General features: G+C 35.1%; 3 protein-coding genes across 3 annotated transcripts; 2 read left to right on the top strand and 1 right to left on the bottom strand.

Moving 5' to 3' along the window:
* Window positions 1–258: 258 nt before the first annotated feature.
* On the top strand, window positions 259–5,591 carry LOC122579796 (arabinosyltransferase XEG113). The gene is made up of 13 exons (XM_043752031.1): window positions 259–581; window positions 1,113–1,409; window positions 1,484–1,689; window positions 2,677–2,782; window positions 2,912–3,168; window positions 3,295–3,430; window positions 3,574–3,668; window positions 3,802–3,855; window positions 3,956–4,069; window positions 4,231–4,329; window positions 4,410–4,526; window positions 4,830–4,916; window positions 5,013–5,591. Exons 1-13 carry the CDS (start codon window positions 419–421, stop codon window positions 5,178–5,180), a joined length of 1,899 nt encoding a protein of 632 aa, XP_043607966.1. The 5' UTR covers window positions 259–418; the 3' UTR covers window positions 5,181–5,591.
* An 828-nt stretch (window positions 5,592–6,419) lies between these two features.
* Window positions 6,420–7,293, top strand: LOC122610988 (annexin A7-like). The gene is made up of 2 exons (XM_043783941.1): window positions 6,420–6,936; window positions 7,085–7,293. The coding sequence occupies exons 1-2, from the start codon at window positions 6,420–6,422 to the stop codon at window positions 7,291–7,293; spliced, it is 726 nt and encodes a 241-aa protein (XP_043639876.1).
* Window positions 7,294–13,284: 5,991 nt separating this feature from the next.
* LOC122609810 lies at window positions 13,285–14,115 on the bottom strand. Its single transcript, XM_043782751.1, has 3 exons — window positions 13,795–14,115; window positions 13,676–13,700; window positions 13,285–13,407 (listed from the first exon to the last, which is right to left on the bottom strand). The coding sequence occupies exons 1-3, from the start codon at window positions 14,044–14,046 to the stop codon at window positions 13,358–13,360; spliced, it is 327 nt and encodes a 108-aa protein (XP_043638686.1). The 5' UTR covers window positions 14,047–14,115; the 3' UTR covers window positions 13,285–13,357.
* Window positions 14,116–18,361: the final 4,246 nt, after the last annotated feature.

The following is an 18,361-nucleotide window of genomic DNA, read 5'->3' as shown; positions in this document are numbered from 1 at the left end:
TGATCAATTTATTTTTTTCTCCTGGTAGCCATAAATATATATATAATATATATGATTCTTTTGGTGATAAAAGCAAACAAGCCACAAATGTATAAACTTTCCATAAAAGTGTAGTAAATTCAAATTATTTTTCATCACCCTTAAAATAATCAAACCCCACGAAGCTACCACTCTCTACACATCATGCTCCAAACACAAAAAACATTATAATAAACATTAAAAAAAAAGCCATCAATTTGCTAACCCACAATAGTCAGTCAGACACCTGTTTTTTGCATTTGACTTTTTTAATATGTGTTCTGCCTACAATCTTCCTCACCTGCTATTATGATTCTTTCACAAAACCCATCTCAAATTTTTGTTAAAGTTGACATTTTTATGCCAAGATTTAATTAGGGTCTATTTAATAATCAAGAAAATGGGGGGTTTTTGGAAAAACCCATTTAAAGAAGTTACAAATTCAAAGCCACTTTTCTTGACAGTGTATGGTACTGTGTTGATCGGAATTATATTCTCTGCTATTTATGTCTTTTCCGCCGTTTACTCGCCGGATTCCGCCTTTTCTTGGTCCCAATCTCAACGTATGTCTTTCTCTTATTCTGTTTTCTTTGAATTTATTTACACTTTATATATGTATTTTATATAAATGTATTGCATTTTCTTGAGTTGTTTATGTAACACTATATATTTATGTTGAAATATATATTAGTTGTCATTGTGACCAATATCTTGTTGAATTGGGCATTTTTCTGAATTGGGTAAGAGAATTTGCAAATCTAGGAGAGGATCATTTAAAGTTGGTTAAAATGTCTATTTTTAGTGGTGAATTGTTCGGTAAATGCGAATATCAAATGGGATATGGTTAAATTGTTAGGTTATTATTGTAGCCTAAAAGATTACTGTCTTAACGGTTGACTTGTTTCTAGGGGTGTTTGGGACTTCTTATTTTTTCAAAAAGTACTCTTTTCAAAACTTCTTATCTGCTTATGTTGTAACGAATAAGCAGTTAACAATATGCAGGTTGGTATTTTCTATAAGTGAACCAATATTTTGCTTTTCATTGTTTGGTATAAAATTTTAACGCCATTTTTTCGTTTTGTGTATGATGATAGATGTGGCACCTCCTTTCACTAATCAAACACTTGATTCTACTTCATTAAGAATTGGTGGTGGTGTAATGGCACCTATGGCTCAGCCCGAAAGTGGGAAATTAAAATCCATTTGGACAAAGCCCCCACCGGGTTCAAAGATGCCTTCATTGGAGACGTTCCGTTTAACAAAAGAATTGGTACAAGAAAGGGTGAAGGATAATGTTATTGTTGCAACTTTTGGTAACTATGCTTTCATGGATTTTATCCTTACATGGGTTAAACACTTGACCGATTTGGGTGTTGAGAATCTTCTTGTCGGTGAGTTTTTTACTAAAGAATCTTTTTTGAGCCTACATTTTGAAGGCTTTAAGAAACTTGATTTGTTTTTTTAGGTGCAATGGACACAAAACTATTGGAGGCTTTGTACTGGAAGGGTGTACCGGTTTTTGATATGGGAAGTCATATGAGCACAATAGATGTTGGATGGGGCTCACCAACTTTTCATAAAATGGGAAGGGAAAAAGTCATTCTCATTGATTCAATGTTACCTTTTGGTTATGAATTACTTATGTGTGATACCGATATGGTCTGGTTAAAGGTGATTTTTTTGTACCTGTTTTTCATTTATTGTTTTAAGTAGGAAAAATTGCAACAGATTACAATATGCTTTCACTTCATTGCTGATTTGGTCATTCAACTTCAAAATTTGTTGCTAAAAGCATCCAACTTTCTTACACTGACCCAATCAGTCACATCAATGTTAACAGGTTTTGCACTCATAAACTTAAATAAAATTTGAAAAATAAAGTTGCTTAGAAAATAGAAATTGTATTAAGATCGAGTGACCAACTCAGAAATGAGGTGAAGTATATGTTGCTATCTATTGCAATTCACAAAGTATCAGTCTGGTGGCAGTTTCGACTCATCTACTTAGAAACGGATCCCCATACGGCCATACCCCGCTTTTGCCAAGATTGGGTACTGTTGCTGTTGACTTAGAAACGGGTCGATTTGGGTTATCTATTCTCAAACGAGTCAAATATGAACGTAGCTAAAAAGAAGATTGACTGAAAGTTACCTTGTGTATCATTTTTTCAAATGCATAAAACCACTTGAATCATTTTGTTCCAAACCTATATTATAATTGAAATAATATAACTTTCATAATCATGTTTGACACTCTATTTATTATTTAAAAATAGCTTTTCTGAATAAAAGGTGTTCCTGGTCAGCCTGAAGATGCGTACTGACCCATACAAATACCCACTTTGATCTGTTATCCAACCCACCCAACCTGCCCATTTTTTTGGGTTAAACTAGGTATCTGTTCAACTTTGCGAGCCGACTAATCCCAGGGCGAGCACCCACTTGTGAACCTCCATGGCCACAAGGGGATATATATTTTTGCTCCACAATATTCAAACTTGAGACCTCCAGGTGATTTCACCCATAGAGACCAAACCTCTACCATTAAGTCACTACCCTTGTGGTTCCGACCTGCTCATTTAGCATCATGCAATAGTCAGTTTCTCTCTTTCTTTGCTTCTCATATTCCGAAATGCTTTCTGCTATGTTGCTTGAACAGAATCCACTTCCATATCTTGCACGTTATCCCGAAGCAGATGTGTTGACCTCAACCGACCAAGTTACACCAACAGTAACTGATGACCGGTTGGACATGTGGCAACAAGGTGAAAATTGCATGTTCTGATCTTATTTTACAAATTTAGGAGATAAAATAAGTATTTTAGTTCAATATACAATCTTTTTCAAGCAATCTATGTTGATATGTTGACAATTTTACATTTTAAACTAAACAGTTGGAGGTGCATACAATATCGGTATTTTTCACTGGCGGCCAACAGATGCTGCAAAAAAATTGGCCAACGAATGGAAAGATATGCTTTTAAATGATGATAAAATATGGGATCAGAATGGTTTCAATGATCTCGTGCATAGGCAATTGGGGCCAGCCGTCGATGATGAAAGTGGACTTGTTTATGCTTATGATGGAAGTTTAAAACTTGGACTTCTACCTGCAAGTATATTTTGTAGTGGTCATACCTACTTTGTTCAGGTACAAGAATATTAGATTTAACCTTTTTATTTGACTATAATAATTATTGTTTTATTATTATTGCTATGCATTTTCAGTTATGTGGCCTTCGTATTATGAATTTATAATATTTTGCTGCATTTGCAGGCTATGTATCAACAACTCAGATTGGAGCCATATGCTGTGCATACCACTTTCCAATATGCAGGAACAGAAGGCAAGCGTCACCGCTTACGTGAAGCTATGGTTTTTTATGATCAACCAGAATATTATGACGCACCAGGTACATACTTTTTAGATATATATTTTGATCCTTCACATTTGCACATATAGTTGACTTTTCAAGTATAGATGTTTCAGTCTGTTTTGCTTCAGTAATTAGATACTGGTTAAATTTTTATATGTATGCTTTTGTTGATTATACAGGAGGTTTCTTGACATTCAAGCCATCCATTCCAAAAAGCTTATTATTAGACGGGGAGCATAATCTTGAAACACATTTCACTCTTGTTAATTATCAAGTATGTATAAATAAACCTTTCTCTTTTGCCTATTTCATTCCCAACACTATAGTTCATTAGTTCTAGTCTTTGATGTGTATGATATCTAGTTTCATTGTGATTTTTGAACTGATTTATGCTGAGTGAATTACAGATGAAGCAAATAAGGACTGCCCTTGCCATGGCATCAGTTTTAAATCGTACATTGGTGAGAACTAATTACTTTTCTAAACTGCTAGCGGCAAGAAGTATATTTATTTCAATATAGCACTTGTTCTATACACAAATTCTAATTTTGAAGTTTTTAGGTTATGCCTCCATTATGGTGTAGGCTGGATAGATTATGGTTTCCACATCCTGGAGTTCTTGCTGGGTCGATGACAAGACAACCGTTCATCTGTCCTTTGGACCATGTATTTGAGGTACTTAACCTGTTGCAAGTTTCTTCATGAAAGAAACACACCAAATAACTTCAATGATTTGCTTTAGAAGATTGCCTTTGGTGTCACAACAGTTTGTTATTGCTTTTACAAGTATAGCAGATGATGCTTTTGACGATAACAGAAACCAATGCTATCCGCAGGTGCACACAATGTTGAAGGCATTGCCCGAAGAAGAATTTGGTCCGGGAATTAATATAAGAGAGTATTCTTTCTTTGACAATGCATTGATGCCTGCACAGGTACACCAATGGGGGACAAAAAAGTGCTTTTTTAATTGACTTTGACATGACATGGACTTTTCTCAACTTCTTACTTCCAGGTGAAGGATTCATGGCTTGATGTACAGTTATGTCAAGAAGGATCAGAAAATTGTCAACTAAATGTTACAAGTAGAAACGGAGTACTCAGATTTCCTAGACACAGCAATGAAGAGAAGGTATGCAAGATTAGTGAAAAGCAATAATAACTTATTTTTACATCAGTATATGTTTGATCTTAGCTGGTTATATGATTGTTCTCTTATAGTGTTCAAAGGTTAGAGAAGAAATGTGTTTTTTCTTAAAAAAAAAGGTAAGTGGGTCGGAACCCTTTGTGACTTCATACGAGTATGCATCCCGACCAATTTGGTACAGAAAACTAGCGAGTTAGACAGAATGACATGTACTAATTATGTGATCACGATGGTTTGTTGCCTTTTACTTTAAACCTCATTTGTGACCAATTGTTTAATGTTGTACAGCTGAAAACAGCTTTCTCACCATTAAAGAATGTCAAAGTCATCCAATTTTCATCAATGCAAGATGCCTTCTTAGGGTTCACCGACAAGGTAAGCAATCATTTCCTCTTTCTGTTTCTGTTACATATTTCTATACTTCATAAAAATGTAGTTGCTAAAGTAAACAACAAACTTTTTATTGGTCAGGCTAGGGAAGAAAAATTCAGACACCGGGTGAAGCAATATGTTGGAATATGGTGTTGTGTGGACGGTCATACTCCGGGTCACATATATTATGACATGTATTGGGATGAGAAACCCGATTGGAAGCCTCTACCTCCCCAAACCCCAGAAGATGATCACCCGCATTGGTGACTTTAAGCATTCCGGATCAATGGCACAGAGAGTTCATGGCTTCCCTGATGTCTAATCGAGTCCTAACCCCAGTTTAGATCAATAGGCCTTGTGAACCATGTTTATAGATCTGTAGTTTCACGTATACACAGAGTGAGAGGTCATTGAGGGATCAGGTTTTGATATTGTAGCTTGTGAAACAAAAGTTGCATTATATTATGGGATTATGGACTTCAACTTCGAGAAGGATGTAACCTTTATTTTCCCTGTAACAGCGAAGAGAGCAAACGACAGCAGCAGCAGCAAGTAAAAGCGTTTTGTATATGAACTATTTTGTTGGGAATCAACCAATAATTTTATCGATATTTTGTTATTTCAGTCTAAACTGTCCAACTTACTTTTAACGATTAGTATTTAAATACATTTTGATCATTTCTTTTCATACCACTCAAACAATTAAGAGTAATGGATTCACATGTATTGGTTATGACATTACAGTTGGGTCATGGATGTCTAATGGTCTAATACTCTAATGTCTTTTTGATTCTTCACTTTGTTTTGAAGATTTTAGTCTCTAGTTTTTGAAGCTTTAGCAATAGTATTAGCAAATCTACAACTATTTAGTATAGTTTGGTGATAGCTTCATTAGATGGATAGTAGATACCATCCCAATTAAGTAAGATATGTTGCTATTAATAGAAAGTTAAACCAAAAGAAAAATAAGTTCAAACACATGAAATATGATCCTATAATTCAGCCTGAATCAATGTCAGCCACCAAAAACTAGTCTACATCAGATATATCAGGAAGTTGAGTGATTATGAATGAAAATCAAAACTAGTATGAATGAATACTGGCAAATTGTTCATTTGTTTAAACTTCATAAGGTAATATAGACTTCTGCTTCCAATTTGTATTATTTTTGGCAAAGTAAAATGTATATTGCACTCCATATACATGTTCAAAATGCAAAACAGCATGTCATCCTGTTTCCAATCTATGTTTGAGAATTTGTACTAACCAAAAAAAAGAATAAAACCCGGGTAAAGGGAGAGGGATCATCTTAAAGTTTATGTTTGAGAACTTCAATTTTTTTTTTTTATATATATTCTCCAATTTTATGCTTTCTCTCTTTTGTATATAATATTATCAACACAGTATATGATTTTTTGCAGGATTCTCTGTAATTTCTTGACATATAAATTTCTAATTGAGGGGTTGATCACAAAGGGTTCGTGATTGCCTGATTGGATTACGTCGATGGCCAATCAACCTGGTGCTAGTGGTGGAGGTGGTAGCGGATATAATCCTTCATCAGGAGGGAATCACACTCCCCCAACAACAGGGCCTCCTTCACCAGGGGGGTATTCTCCATCTGGAGAACATCCTTCACAAGGCTATCCACCGACTGGGTATCCTCCGCATGAGTACCCACAAGGGTACCCACCACAAGGTTACCCACAAGGGTATCCTCCTTCGCAGGGGTATCCTTCGCAAGGGTATCCTTCACAAGGATATCCTCCGCAAGGCTCACAAGGGTATCCTTCTCAAGGTCCACAAGGCTCCCAAGGATATCCTCCGCAAGGCTATCCACATGGATATCCTCAACAAGGATACCCTCCACATGGGTATCCTCAACAAGGCTACCCGCAAGGAGGTTATCCTCTAGGAGGTCCTCCTGGTGCATATCCACCATCAGGTTATCCCGGTGGTGCATACCCACCGGCTGGCTATCCAGGTGGATATCCCCAAGGCGCTCATCCCGGTCAACATGGAGGTACAAATGTCATCTAGCATGCATCATTGTGTTTTTCTTCTTTTTGACATGTATACATAGTTGACTTTACCTTATTCATATATCTTAAAGAAAAACAGATGGAAACAAATTTCATATTGATCTTGGTTTCATCATTTGATATTTTCAGCACAAAAAGGAGAAAAGGGAGCCGCAGGTAGCATAATGGGAGTGATCGCTGGGGGAGCAGCAGCATACATGGGTCGTGGTCACTACGGACATGGTCATGGTCACTATGGACATGGAAAAATTAAGCATGGCAAGCACAAGCACGGAAAATACAAGCGTGGAAAGTTTGGCAAGCATAAGGGCAAAGGGAAATTCAAGTTATTTAAGTGATTTCTCACCAAGAAAATCCTTGAACGCATGCAGTGGAATTTTTTGCAGTTACAGAAGTTAAAAAAAAAAAATTTACGTTATATGCTATTAATGTTATAACTCGATCTGCATTATAAACTTACTTTTGTCAACTTGTTTTAGTATTAGATCGAAGATGGCTAAATGTTTGGAGTATTAATTTGATGAGGTAATTAGGATATGATATGTTTCAGTTTGTATCGTACGTGTACGTTTTGTATCTGATTTTGTGTTTGATATCATCTACTTTAAGACAAGACAAACAAAGTTATGTAATTGTACGTACAGAACTGAAAAACGATATATACAATGAATTGCTGATCGACTTTCTTTGAAACTAAAGGACATCTATTTTATTATGAGCAAGTATTTTAAATATTTTCAGCAACAAGCTTAGAAAAACTATTGTAGGCCCATCCATTGGTTATTTGGGTAACAATAGACAACAAAGAACTTACAAAAATGATAGTTTTGAGTGAAGGTCTCAAAGCATGTTAACTTAGTATGTTTTACTAACTAATATTAGAATTTAGATTACAAAGATAAAATGGATCTCGTACGCATCATATAACTCATAAGTGGCCGGCCGGTACTTTGTATATGGTTCAGCAGAATCCCAGACCGGCTTCAAGCTCCTTCTCGATCATCTTAATTCACAGTTGCTAAGGCCAAATCCCAGTTAAAAGAAAAAACAAACTTATAACATGATCCATTCCATCCCACGAGCATTTGTAACAATAATTAATGTAACCTCCAAAATGAAATTAAAAAAAAAAACATTAGCTGATGCACAGATGATGATGATGATTGCTTTTTTGGACTACTACCCGTCTTCGGGGAAATGATTGATCAGTTGTAACACGTCTGATCATGTGAGAGCGGAAACTAGCTTCCACTTGGATACTCGTGATGTGTACGTGACCTACATTGAATTGTTTACAGCCATCTTCCAAGGGGTATATATTAATTTTATCACAACTTAAATTAAAAGATTGTGATAATATTGTGTGATATGATGTGTTTAAGGCTGAATTGAAGTGACCACAACATTTAATTCTAGTCCCTATATGGGCTAAATTATCACTAATCTCATATATTCGTCGTGTAAATTTTACACCTCCACAAAATAAGTGCGGAGCAATTTTAACTTGAAACATCAAAAATAAGAACGATGATTTTGCTTGATAAAACAATAATTACTGATTAGTTTTTCATGCCTTTTGCACTTCCTTTCCGCCGATTAGGTTTTTTTTTTCTTTTTGTTTACTTTTCATATTTTGTCTTCCTTTAATTTAATTTGCTCTAGAATTAAACCTTGAATCATGAAATTAGGATTTTGTGTTCCCTATCTCCTTCCTGTTTCATGCGAGCCTCATCATAGAATTGGTTGTCTTCTTCATCAAGCTTGTTGTTTCTTACCCCATAACACATACGTCATATTTTCACAAGTTATATGTAAAATGAGAATTGATATCCGTACCAAACATTTTGATAAATTTACCAAATTGTATAAACTTTATAACATGCAGTACAAGTAATTCATGCATAATTTTAGTAGAATAATAAAAACAAATGGTACAAATGTCACCTCCCATATAAAATAGTGTTCCACTTTAGCAAAAATAATTCTTTTTCTTCGGCTCATATGTTAAAAATTAAAGAAATAAAGGACCTAAAAAAAAAACCCCACGAAAGTATATTTGCTTGAGGCTGATGAGATTGTCACATAAATGTTCTCTAAACCGTTGTTGTATGATAGTGGCGGGGGCACCACTATTGTATAGTGAGAGATGGTAGTAGCATCAAAAACTTTGTCTGCTTCGATGACAATGAGAGCGGCGGGCCGCCCAGCCAGTGGCTTTCCGGTAGGTTGTGTCGCCTGGCACTAATACCGTAATTGTATTGAAAATATTAATATGAATAGTTCCTATATTATCACAAATATTATCTTACTATCTTAGCCTGATAGTGGTGGCCCGAAGTTTTACAAATCTGGAGTTTATATTCTGGATCAAGGACGACCTACATACAAGTATCATCACACTCTAATAACACAAAAATGCTTGGAAGTTAGCCCGTTCTTGAAAATATACATAACAAAGTCGTAATTTTTCAAAAATATAAATGTTAGTTTTGATGGCATATGAAAATGATTAGAACAAACTAAGTGATTTTTTTTCCGAACATTCAGTCGGTATACGACATCAAAGAGAACAAACTATGTGATACATGAAAGTTGTTTGTAGTCGTAAACTAATCGTATATAAACATGGTATGTTTTGGACCATGCATTGAGATCCAAAAATGACATTAAATTAATTGAAGATAAAAGAGAGACAAAATCTGATATAAATAATTAAATCAAAAAGATAAATATAAAATAAATAAATTTGAATATTATTCGTATAAACTAAAAGTCGTGCTGAATAATAAGGTTTGTAGTTGAGATGTATAAATTAGTTGTACATAAATAAGTTTTGAATATGAAATTTACAAATATTTTCCAATGCATGACTGCGGTTTTAGAATTTTTTTTGCATCTTTTCAAAGAGTTGTATTCATATAAAAACAAAGAATTTGGTGAAAACCAGGAAACAGATCTGGACCGTTGGATCAGATCTAATCTAAGGCCAGGATCATTTTGCAAAAACAAACACGGAGGGGCAAAATAGTCATTTTGCACGAAGTATATAAACCGTAAATAACACCCCACTCCTGCTTCCAATCGCGTACCTCTCCTCCTTCCTTCCGCCGATAAAATACCTAACTCGCCGGAAAACACCGCCGGACGTCCTCTTTGACAAACTCCATGCCGTAATCTCACTCTCAACGACATCATCTTCATCTTCATCTACCTTCAACGTCGCCGTAATCTCAGTCCTTCGTTCTATTTTGTAATCGTCGCCGTAAAATTCAAGTTCAATTGAACTCGCCGACGCCAATTAAATCAGTAACTAATTCCGAATTGTTTATCAATGGAGGAAGAAGATCTGATAAGCGATCAGGAACTCGAAGAGATATCAAAAAGTAAGTGAATCACTAAGTGTTTGTTTCTGTTAAGCTTTTTGTATCTGTTAAGCTTTTTGTTTAGATTCAGTTTATAGAATTTCAAAATTGATGAACAATCTGAATCACTAAGTGTTTGTTTCGCTTAATTACAGTTAGATTTCATGTAATTTTGATATTTTTTAGGTTTGATTCAAACTCTTTGAAACTCTCATATGCTTTGAATGTGAAACACTAGGTGTTTATAAGTTTCTGTTGATTAATGACAATTAGATTTCATGTAATTCTGATTATTTGCAGGTTTAATTCAAATTGTTTGATGTTTGATATGCTTAGAATGTGAAACACAAGGTGTTTGTATGTATTAGTGAAAGAAGGATTGTACCGAATTATTGTATTTTATTGGTTAATGACAGTTAGTTTTAGTGAAAATGTGATTATTTGAAGTTTCGAATAAAACTGGTTGATCATCAATATGATCAGAGGGTGAAACACAGGATGTTTGTATAGCTTAATGTGTTCGATGAAAGAAGGATTGTTTGGATTCACGTTATTATTGATTGAAGAGTTGTATTTAACTGATTAATTTGTCTTTGGTCATAAAGTGTTTGATGAAAATGACTGATAGTAATTGCGTGTCACAGGTTATGACATAGGTGTTGGCAGTTCAAACGTTACACCACAAACTAGTATAATGATCAATCATACAACACCAGAAGGGTCCGTGTTTCAGGAGCCCGGTGTAGATATAAAGTATAGGCCAGTTTTAGGAACTATGTACAGAAGCCTGGAACAGTGCCAAAAAATGTACCATGAATATGCGTATAGGGCGGGATTTGATGTTAGAAAGTCAAATAACAAAAAGAATAATAGTGGGAGGATATACCAGAAGTGGTATATTTGCAGCAGAGCTGGCACTCCACCAAAGATGAAAGTGGACACGTTAGAAAATTGTGGAAGGCAAATTAGGAAAAGCAATATACAGCGTACAGGTTGCAGGGCTATGGTGAGATTTGATGCCGTAGGTGAGAAAGGATGTTTCAGGCTCGCTGTTTTCGAAGAAATACACAACCACCTAATGGTTCCGCCTCAATACAGACACCTATCAAAGCATGAAAGGCAGCTCAAATATGCCGAACAATTGTTTGTCTACAAAGCATCAGTATGCAATATAGGACCAACCAAGGCACACCAGCTTTATAGTACCATAAAAGGTTGTGATGAAAATGTGAATGGAACTGTAACTGATTTCAGGAATTGGTCAAGGGATCTCAATGTTTATATCAGTGAAAGCGATTCGCAAATGATGATAAACAAAATGGAAGAAAAGAAAGAGTATTTTCCTGGTTTTTCATTCTACTACAAGGCTGAAGATAGCGTGTTGCACTCGTTGTTTTGGGCAGATGAAGTTGCTAAGTGCAACTACAAGGAGTTCAGTGACATTATGTCATTTGATGCCACATACCAAACGAACAGGTTTTGTTTTCTCTTTTTCTTTTTTATTATTATTTCTTGAATATAGAAGAAAACACATTGTGATCAAGTTATCAGTGGCTAATGATTAGACTGTTCAGTTGTATAACAATAGCAACATTCACATGATCTTTTTGTCGACAGGTACAACATGATGTTTGTGCCTTTCACCGGCATAGATAACCACGGTAAATGTGTGACATTTGCAGCGGGGCTCATAAGGGATGAAAAGGCAGAAACATACACTTGGTTGCTTAAAAGTTTCATGGATGCGTTCGGTAAGGAGCCGATTATGGTGGTGACTGATCAAGACAAATCAATGGAAATAGCCATAAGGAATGTATTCAAAACAGCCAAACACAGGTTGTGCATGTGGCACATTACACAGAAGCTACCAACCAAGGTATGATTCCATTGACTATTTGACTATGCTTCAAATAAAAAACACATTGTGTTTTGGATTCGACAATTCATAAATGGCCATACACAAGATGCTTCAAATCCAAAACACATTGTGTATCGTTTTCAAATCCAAAGCACATTGTGTATCGTTTTCAAAAATATAAACACAACTTCTTATCACAGGTTAAGGACGCGATTCCAAGCATTAAAGATGAAGCAGAAAGAGATTTCAAGCAGAGATTCGACAGTATTGTATGGAACATGCACATGGAACCGAAAGAGTTTGAAGAAAAATGGGGACAGTTGATGATCGACTTCTCACTGACAAATGATAAGTGGTTTAAATTCATGTTCCAGATCAGGACTTCTTGGATACCAGCTTATTTTATTGACACCTCAATGTTTGGGCTCATGCGAACGACCTCAAGGTCTGAAAGTGAGAATGCCTTCTTCTCCCATTTCACAAGATCGGGTTCAAACTTGATCAACTTTATGAGTGGGTTCGAATCAGCGATGCTGAAGCAAAGGTCAAAGCAGGAGGATTTGGATGCCAAGACAATTAAAACCACCAGAGAGTATTGCACAAAGCTCGATATAGAAAGGCATGCTGCAAACGTGTATACACACAAGATGTTTGAGGTGATTCAAAAGGAGATTGAGGCCGCTATATATTTGTGTTCATTGGCAGGGATGACTACAGAGGAGTTTGGGCAAGTTGCTGTCATACAAGAGAATAGGCAAGGTTCAAAGACTGTGCAATACAAGGTAGATGAAACTACAAAATTACAATCACTACAATATTCATTTCTGTAGATTAATTATATATATAAAAAACCATTATTACAATCACTACAATATTCATTTCTGTTGTTGGTGAAGGTACTTCATAACCGTGAGGATGGTTTGGTAACATGTACATGTAGACACTACCTGAGATATGGTCTTTTGTGTCGACATTGTTTTTGGATCTTAAATTTCATCTAGAACATCAATGAGATTCCAGGAAGATACATCAACAGACGTTGGGGGAGAGATATCATACCACCATATCTGAGATCACGAAGAAACAAATACGGTATATGTGAGCCTAGTATACTTCTGGTTGAATTGTGAGCCTGCAAAGCTGTTATCGATAATATGCAACAATGGATTCTTCTCCCTTATATCAAACACCAACAGGAAAAAATGATCTGATTTGCAGATGGTGAAGAAAATCTGTTTGTCAAAAATCAGAAAAAGTAATTAAGATACAAGTAATTAAAGATTGTAAACACAAAACACAATGTTTTTAGATTTCCAGAGAATGTAATTTGTGAGTAAAAAAGATGGTATTTGACAAAAGATAATCAAAAAAAGTAACAAAAGTAGAAGAAAAAACATTATACCAGGTCAATTTCTTTTGTCATTAAAGGAATCAACTCTTGCTGAATTGGAAACAGATTATGATAGAATATTGTGTATGCTTCATCTTTGGTCAACTTACTTGTTGTGTCATACACATCAAAAGGCTGGTCAAAAAAGAAAAATATAATTTGTTAGAAACTAAAAAATTAAAAAACAGATTAAAGAGAAAATTAATTGATATTAGAGTTAACAACTTACGATATAAGTACAAGGGATAAACAATCGACGTACAGACGTTGGCCTCCTGAACTTTTCTTCATAAGTCAAAATGAAAGCCCAAATGTCAAGCACAATAGCATCAACATACGAAAAGGGACACAAGGACTCTAAATTTGCACGATATCCTTGAATACTTCCTTGTGATATTTCAAACACAAAATCACTATAGAAAGACAAAGAAAACATAGGAAAAAACACAAAATTAGCTTCCTTATAATCAAACTGAATCATAAATACTTAATGTTAAAGGTTATAGAAAAACTCAGTTGATTAACAATGGTTTCTAGTAGTTCCTACAATGTCATTCAATTAAAAAACACATTGTGTTGCAGTTTCTAGTAGTTCCTAACATGGCCATACACAAGGTGTTTCAAGTACAGACCACATTGTGTTTGGGTTTCAAATATTCATACAATTTCCATGCACAGGATGTTTTAAATCTAAAACACATTGTGTCTTGGTTTTTACTAGTTCACAAAATGACCATACAGATATTAAACAAACATGCATATATATTTGCTAATGAAGCAGAACTTGATATAGTAAAGAAAAAACTAAGAGAAAAACTCACAGTCGATTACCAATGGCAGAGAATATGCGATTTGACAATGCATACTCAGAACCTGTGAGGCGATCTGAGACACAAATCTTCTTATTGATATATGGCGATCTAAGAACTTCGGATGGTATAACTTTCCTTTTTTCAAGTGGTGCTTCGACGGTCCCTTCACTTGACAACTCTCCCAAGTTTTCACGGGGAACCATTTGTCGACCCAAAGAAGATGGTGGACTAAAATCCTCCTGAGATAGAAGTTTAAAGCTTGGAAATTCATCATTACTTGCCTTGGGACGTGGAAAAGTAACCTTCTTAGCACCAGGTAAGAAATAGATTGTCTTATCATTGGACTGTTTCTTTTTCCTATTATATTCTTCAACTTCCTTGTCAATTTGATCAATTACAGCTTTACCATTTTCTATCCACCACTGGCTAAGACATACCATTTCAGCCTCAACAGATAGTATTGATTCTTTGGATCCCTTTTTAACACATCCTAATTCGTCCCCTATAATCTCGGCGGAATCAACAATCTTATCCTTATTAAAATCAACAACAGCCTTGTCAACAGACCCTAATTTGTCCCCTACAATCTTCCCACAATCAACAATCTCATCCTTATTTACAACATCAACAGCCTTGTCGTTCAAAACATCAACAGACCCTAATTTGTCCCCTATATTCTTCCCGCAATCAACAAGCCCATCCTTATTTACAACATCAACAGCCTTGTCGTTTGAAACATCAACAGACCCTAATTTGTCCCCTATAATCTTCCAGCAATCAACAAGCTCATCCTTATTACCATCATCAACAACCTTGTCGTTAGAAACATCAACAGACAACGCTGCAACATTCACAGCCTCAAATTCATCAGCTTTGGTAACATTGTCGACCTCCATAACATCATCAGCGGTCTTCATTTCAAATTCCCTCGATTCACCAATTGACTTGTCAGCAGTATGATAGGATGTATGCTCGGAAACATGTTCATTGGAATCAAGGTTAACTTCAATTCCGTCAACCGCATCCTCATCTTCATACTTTTCATTTTCATCACCAAATTGATCAATAATAAATGACAACCCTCTTGACCCCGTCTTGTTCACACCCTCTTCATGATCATGAACACAATCGTTCATGGAGAATATATCACGAAACCTTAGTTTATGACGGCTCAGAATAGGATCTTCAGGATACTTTGATAAACCGTCTTTCAAAGTTCTCAGTAAAAAATTCTTAATTTCCAAAGACTTTCCAAAGTTTTCTTCAATTACCTTGTAATAATCCTAAGTATCAATTAAAAAAAGGTTAAAAATATAGGAACTCATAAATTACTTTAAAAAGGTTAAACTGAAACACATTGTGTTGAACAGAATGTGATCTAATCTATACATAAAACTTCAAGTAAATACAAAACTGTGTAACCTAAAAGAAAAGCATAACAGAATGTACCTCTTTTACATCAAGACCTTCCTCCTTTACATCGTCAGCGACATCAACTCCTTCATTCTTGACATCATCATCAACATCAAGTTCTTCATTCTTATACTCTTGAGGCGGCAAAATATCCAACATGCCAAACGATCCCATGTAACACTCCACACGTTCTCGAGCTTGAAGGATGCCATTCCAGTTTTGAAGACCAGGCGATTTCGAGAAACAGGGACGTTCTCACATGAGGTGCGATCAACATAAAGTAGCTATAAACATTAAAAAAATATATACAATTATAAAAAAAAATAAAAAATGATAAACTATTAGTAAGCAAAACAATATAAAAAGACATAAACTCACACTTAGAAATGTTGCTGGACCAGCATAAGGATTTTTATTTGGGTGATCTCTATCCCATTTGTCTTTACTGGACGCCAATGCAATTAAAAGGAAGCCACACCAATCAAAAGATCGTAGATCAGAATCTTTTGAAAGACGCTTCAACAAATCCAATTTTATATACCCGTTACTGTCAGACTCAACCATCGTGCTTACAAACAACATAACGATGTTGATCTTAAACATGTCACCAACCTCATAATCATTGGTGAACAGTGAAGCAATATTTGTAGGACGCACTTTTTTACCTATATTAAATTGTCCTAGCCATTCTTTCTCTAAAGCATCACTTGAACTTTCTTCAATGTCAAAAATGTTTGTTGAACCCATGGGAAGTCCAAAAACATCATGGACAGCTTGCCTGTCGCATTTTATGTCCCCTTTACTCGTTCTAATAACCATGTCTTTCCTATCAAAGTTGTCAACAACATAATACACCAACTTTCCAGGAAGAGAATCTATACTAAAACCTAAAAGACTACTGAATCCAATTTCTTCAACAAACTGACGTTGAATACGATTCAAAGAAGTCATCACAGCAGAAAATTGAGCTGGTGATGTCCTTAATCTAATATTACGGATGATATCTTCCTTATCATCCTCGATTTTAACAATGTTTTGCTTCAGTCTTTTAGAATCTGGTTTATGACTTGTTTCATCTAAAAAAAAAACAAACAAACAAAAGACATAAAAATTACGCAACAAACTATTCAAATTAACAAAAAAAACTTCTTACAAATATGTGTTGAAAATTAAATTCTATAGTGGGCCAAAGGCCCAATACGCAAGGTGTTTCTAATTCAGAACACATTGTGTTTTGAATTAGATAGTTCTTACAATGGTCATGCACAAGGTGTTTCTAATTCAGAACATATTGTGTTTTGAATTAGATAGTTCTTACAATGGCCATGCACAAGGTGTTTCTAATTCAGAACACATTGTGTTTTGAATTAGATAGTTCTTACAATGGCCATGAACAAGGTGTTTCTAATTCAGAACACATTGTGTTTTGAATTAGATAGTTCTTACAATGGCCATACACTAGGTGTTTCTAATTCATAAAACATTGTGTTTTGAATTAGATAGTTCTTACAATGGCCATACACAAGGTGTTTCTAATTCAGAAAACATTGTGTTTTATAATCATGAATGAAATAATGAAAAGACAGTAAGTGTGTGATTTGAGTGACTTCAGCTCCTGACTGTACTGTTCTATTATCATGAATGCAGAAGCTTTTGAACTACTCAACTTGAAAGTTCTTGAAGAATTATACAAGTCATGTGAACAAAACATTTGGAATTATACAAAACATGTGTGTACATTTGGATTCTACAGACGAAAAACTAGCTGCAGAAGTTAGAATGCCATACTAATCAAGTTATTTCTGTAAATTGACAACCGAAAGACAACATAATTGCTTCTGCAGGTCCTATTGGCGATGGAACAATCAAAATATGGGTCCATCGAAGTAGCAAATGACATTGATAACTTGTTCCTATTTAGTATAATGTGCTACGTCGTAATTTGAGATTTTATCAGTGAACACAACTGTATTCTCTAAAACATGTCACATATTTGTATAGGTTGAATTAGTTGTGTGAAAAAAACTATTTTAATTTCTTTATCCGCTTTAACACGAAATAACTAAACTGATATTCCATACAAAACCTAGCCAATTACAATAATTCAGAACTAGATAAGGTTCATTAAACTAATCAAGCACAAATTTCTTATAAGATACATATCTAAATAACAGAATTAACTAACATCACACATATACAGTATAAATCCAGTCAAAAAATACAGAATAATGTCAGAAATATAGCTAAAAATGCAAAAAAATAACCTAAAAAAAAGATTAAATCTAAATTCATAAAATAAAAGGTAGAATAGTTAGAAATTATACCAGATTCAATAGAAGACTTGATGGATATAACTTCCGGTTTGACCGTCATAGATCGTTTCTTATTAGGCGTGGAAGATTGAGACAATTTCACCATTTTTAGACGTCAAAAACGAGATTACAATCGATTAAACTCGATTAATCGAGAATTAATGATGATAATACACGGCGGCCGGAAAAAAACGAGGCCGGAGAAGATTGATGATACACGCCGCCGGAGAAATTAGGGCGGAGAAACAGGGAGAGCGAG

The sequence above is a fragment of the Erigeron canadensis genome, chromosome 8, assembly GCF_010389155.1.
Source record: "Erigeron canadensis isolate Cc75 chromosome 8, C_canadensis_v1, whole genome shotgun sequence".
Lineage (NCBI taxonomy): Eukaryota > Viridiplantae > Streptophyta > Magnoliopsida > Asterales > Asteraceae > Erigeron > Erigeron canadensis.
This window is presented reverse-complemented; position numbering and strand designations above follow the sequence as displayed.

Bases quoted from the DNA above. Each gene is read 5' to 3' on its own strand.
- LOC122579796 (XM_043752031.1), top strand. From the start codon at position 419: ATGGGGGGTTTTTGGAAAAACCCATTTAAAGAAGTTACAAATTCAAAG. The intron at 582-1,112 runs GTATGTCTTTCT...GTATGATGATAG, and splicing joins TTCTTGGTCCCAATCTCAAC to ATGTGGCACCTCCTTTCACT. The intron at 3,169-3,294 runs GTACAAGAATAT...CTGCATTTGCAG, and splicing joins GTCATACCTACTTTGTTCAG to GCTATGTATCAACAACTCAG.
- LOC122610988 (XM_043783941.1), top strand. From the start codon at position 6,420: ATGGCCAATCAACCTGGTGCTAGTGGTGGAGGTGGTAGCGGATATAAT. The intron at 6,937-7,084 runs GTACAAATGTCA...TGATATTTTCAG, and splicing joins TCATCCCGGTCAACATGGAG to CACAAAAAGGAGAAAAGGGA.
- LOC122609810 (XM_043782751.1), bottom strand. From the start codon at position 14,046: ATGATTCAGTTTGATTATAAGGAAGCTAATTTTGTGTTTTTTCCTATG. The intron at 13,701-13,794 runs GTAAGTTGTTAA...TTTTTTGACCAG, and splicing joins TTATCCCTTGTACTTATATC to CCTTTTGATGTGTATGACAC. The intron at 13,408-13,675 runs GTAAGTTGACCA...TTTGACAAACAG, and splicing joins TGATGTGTATGACACAACAA to ATTTTCTTCACCATCTGCAA.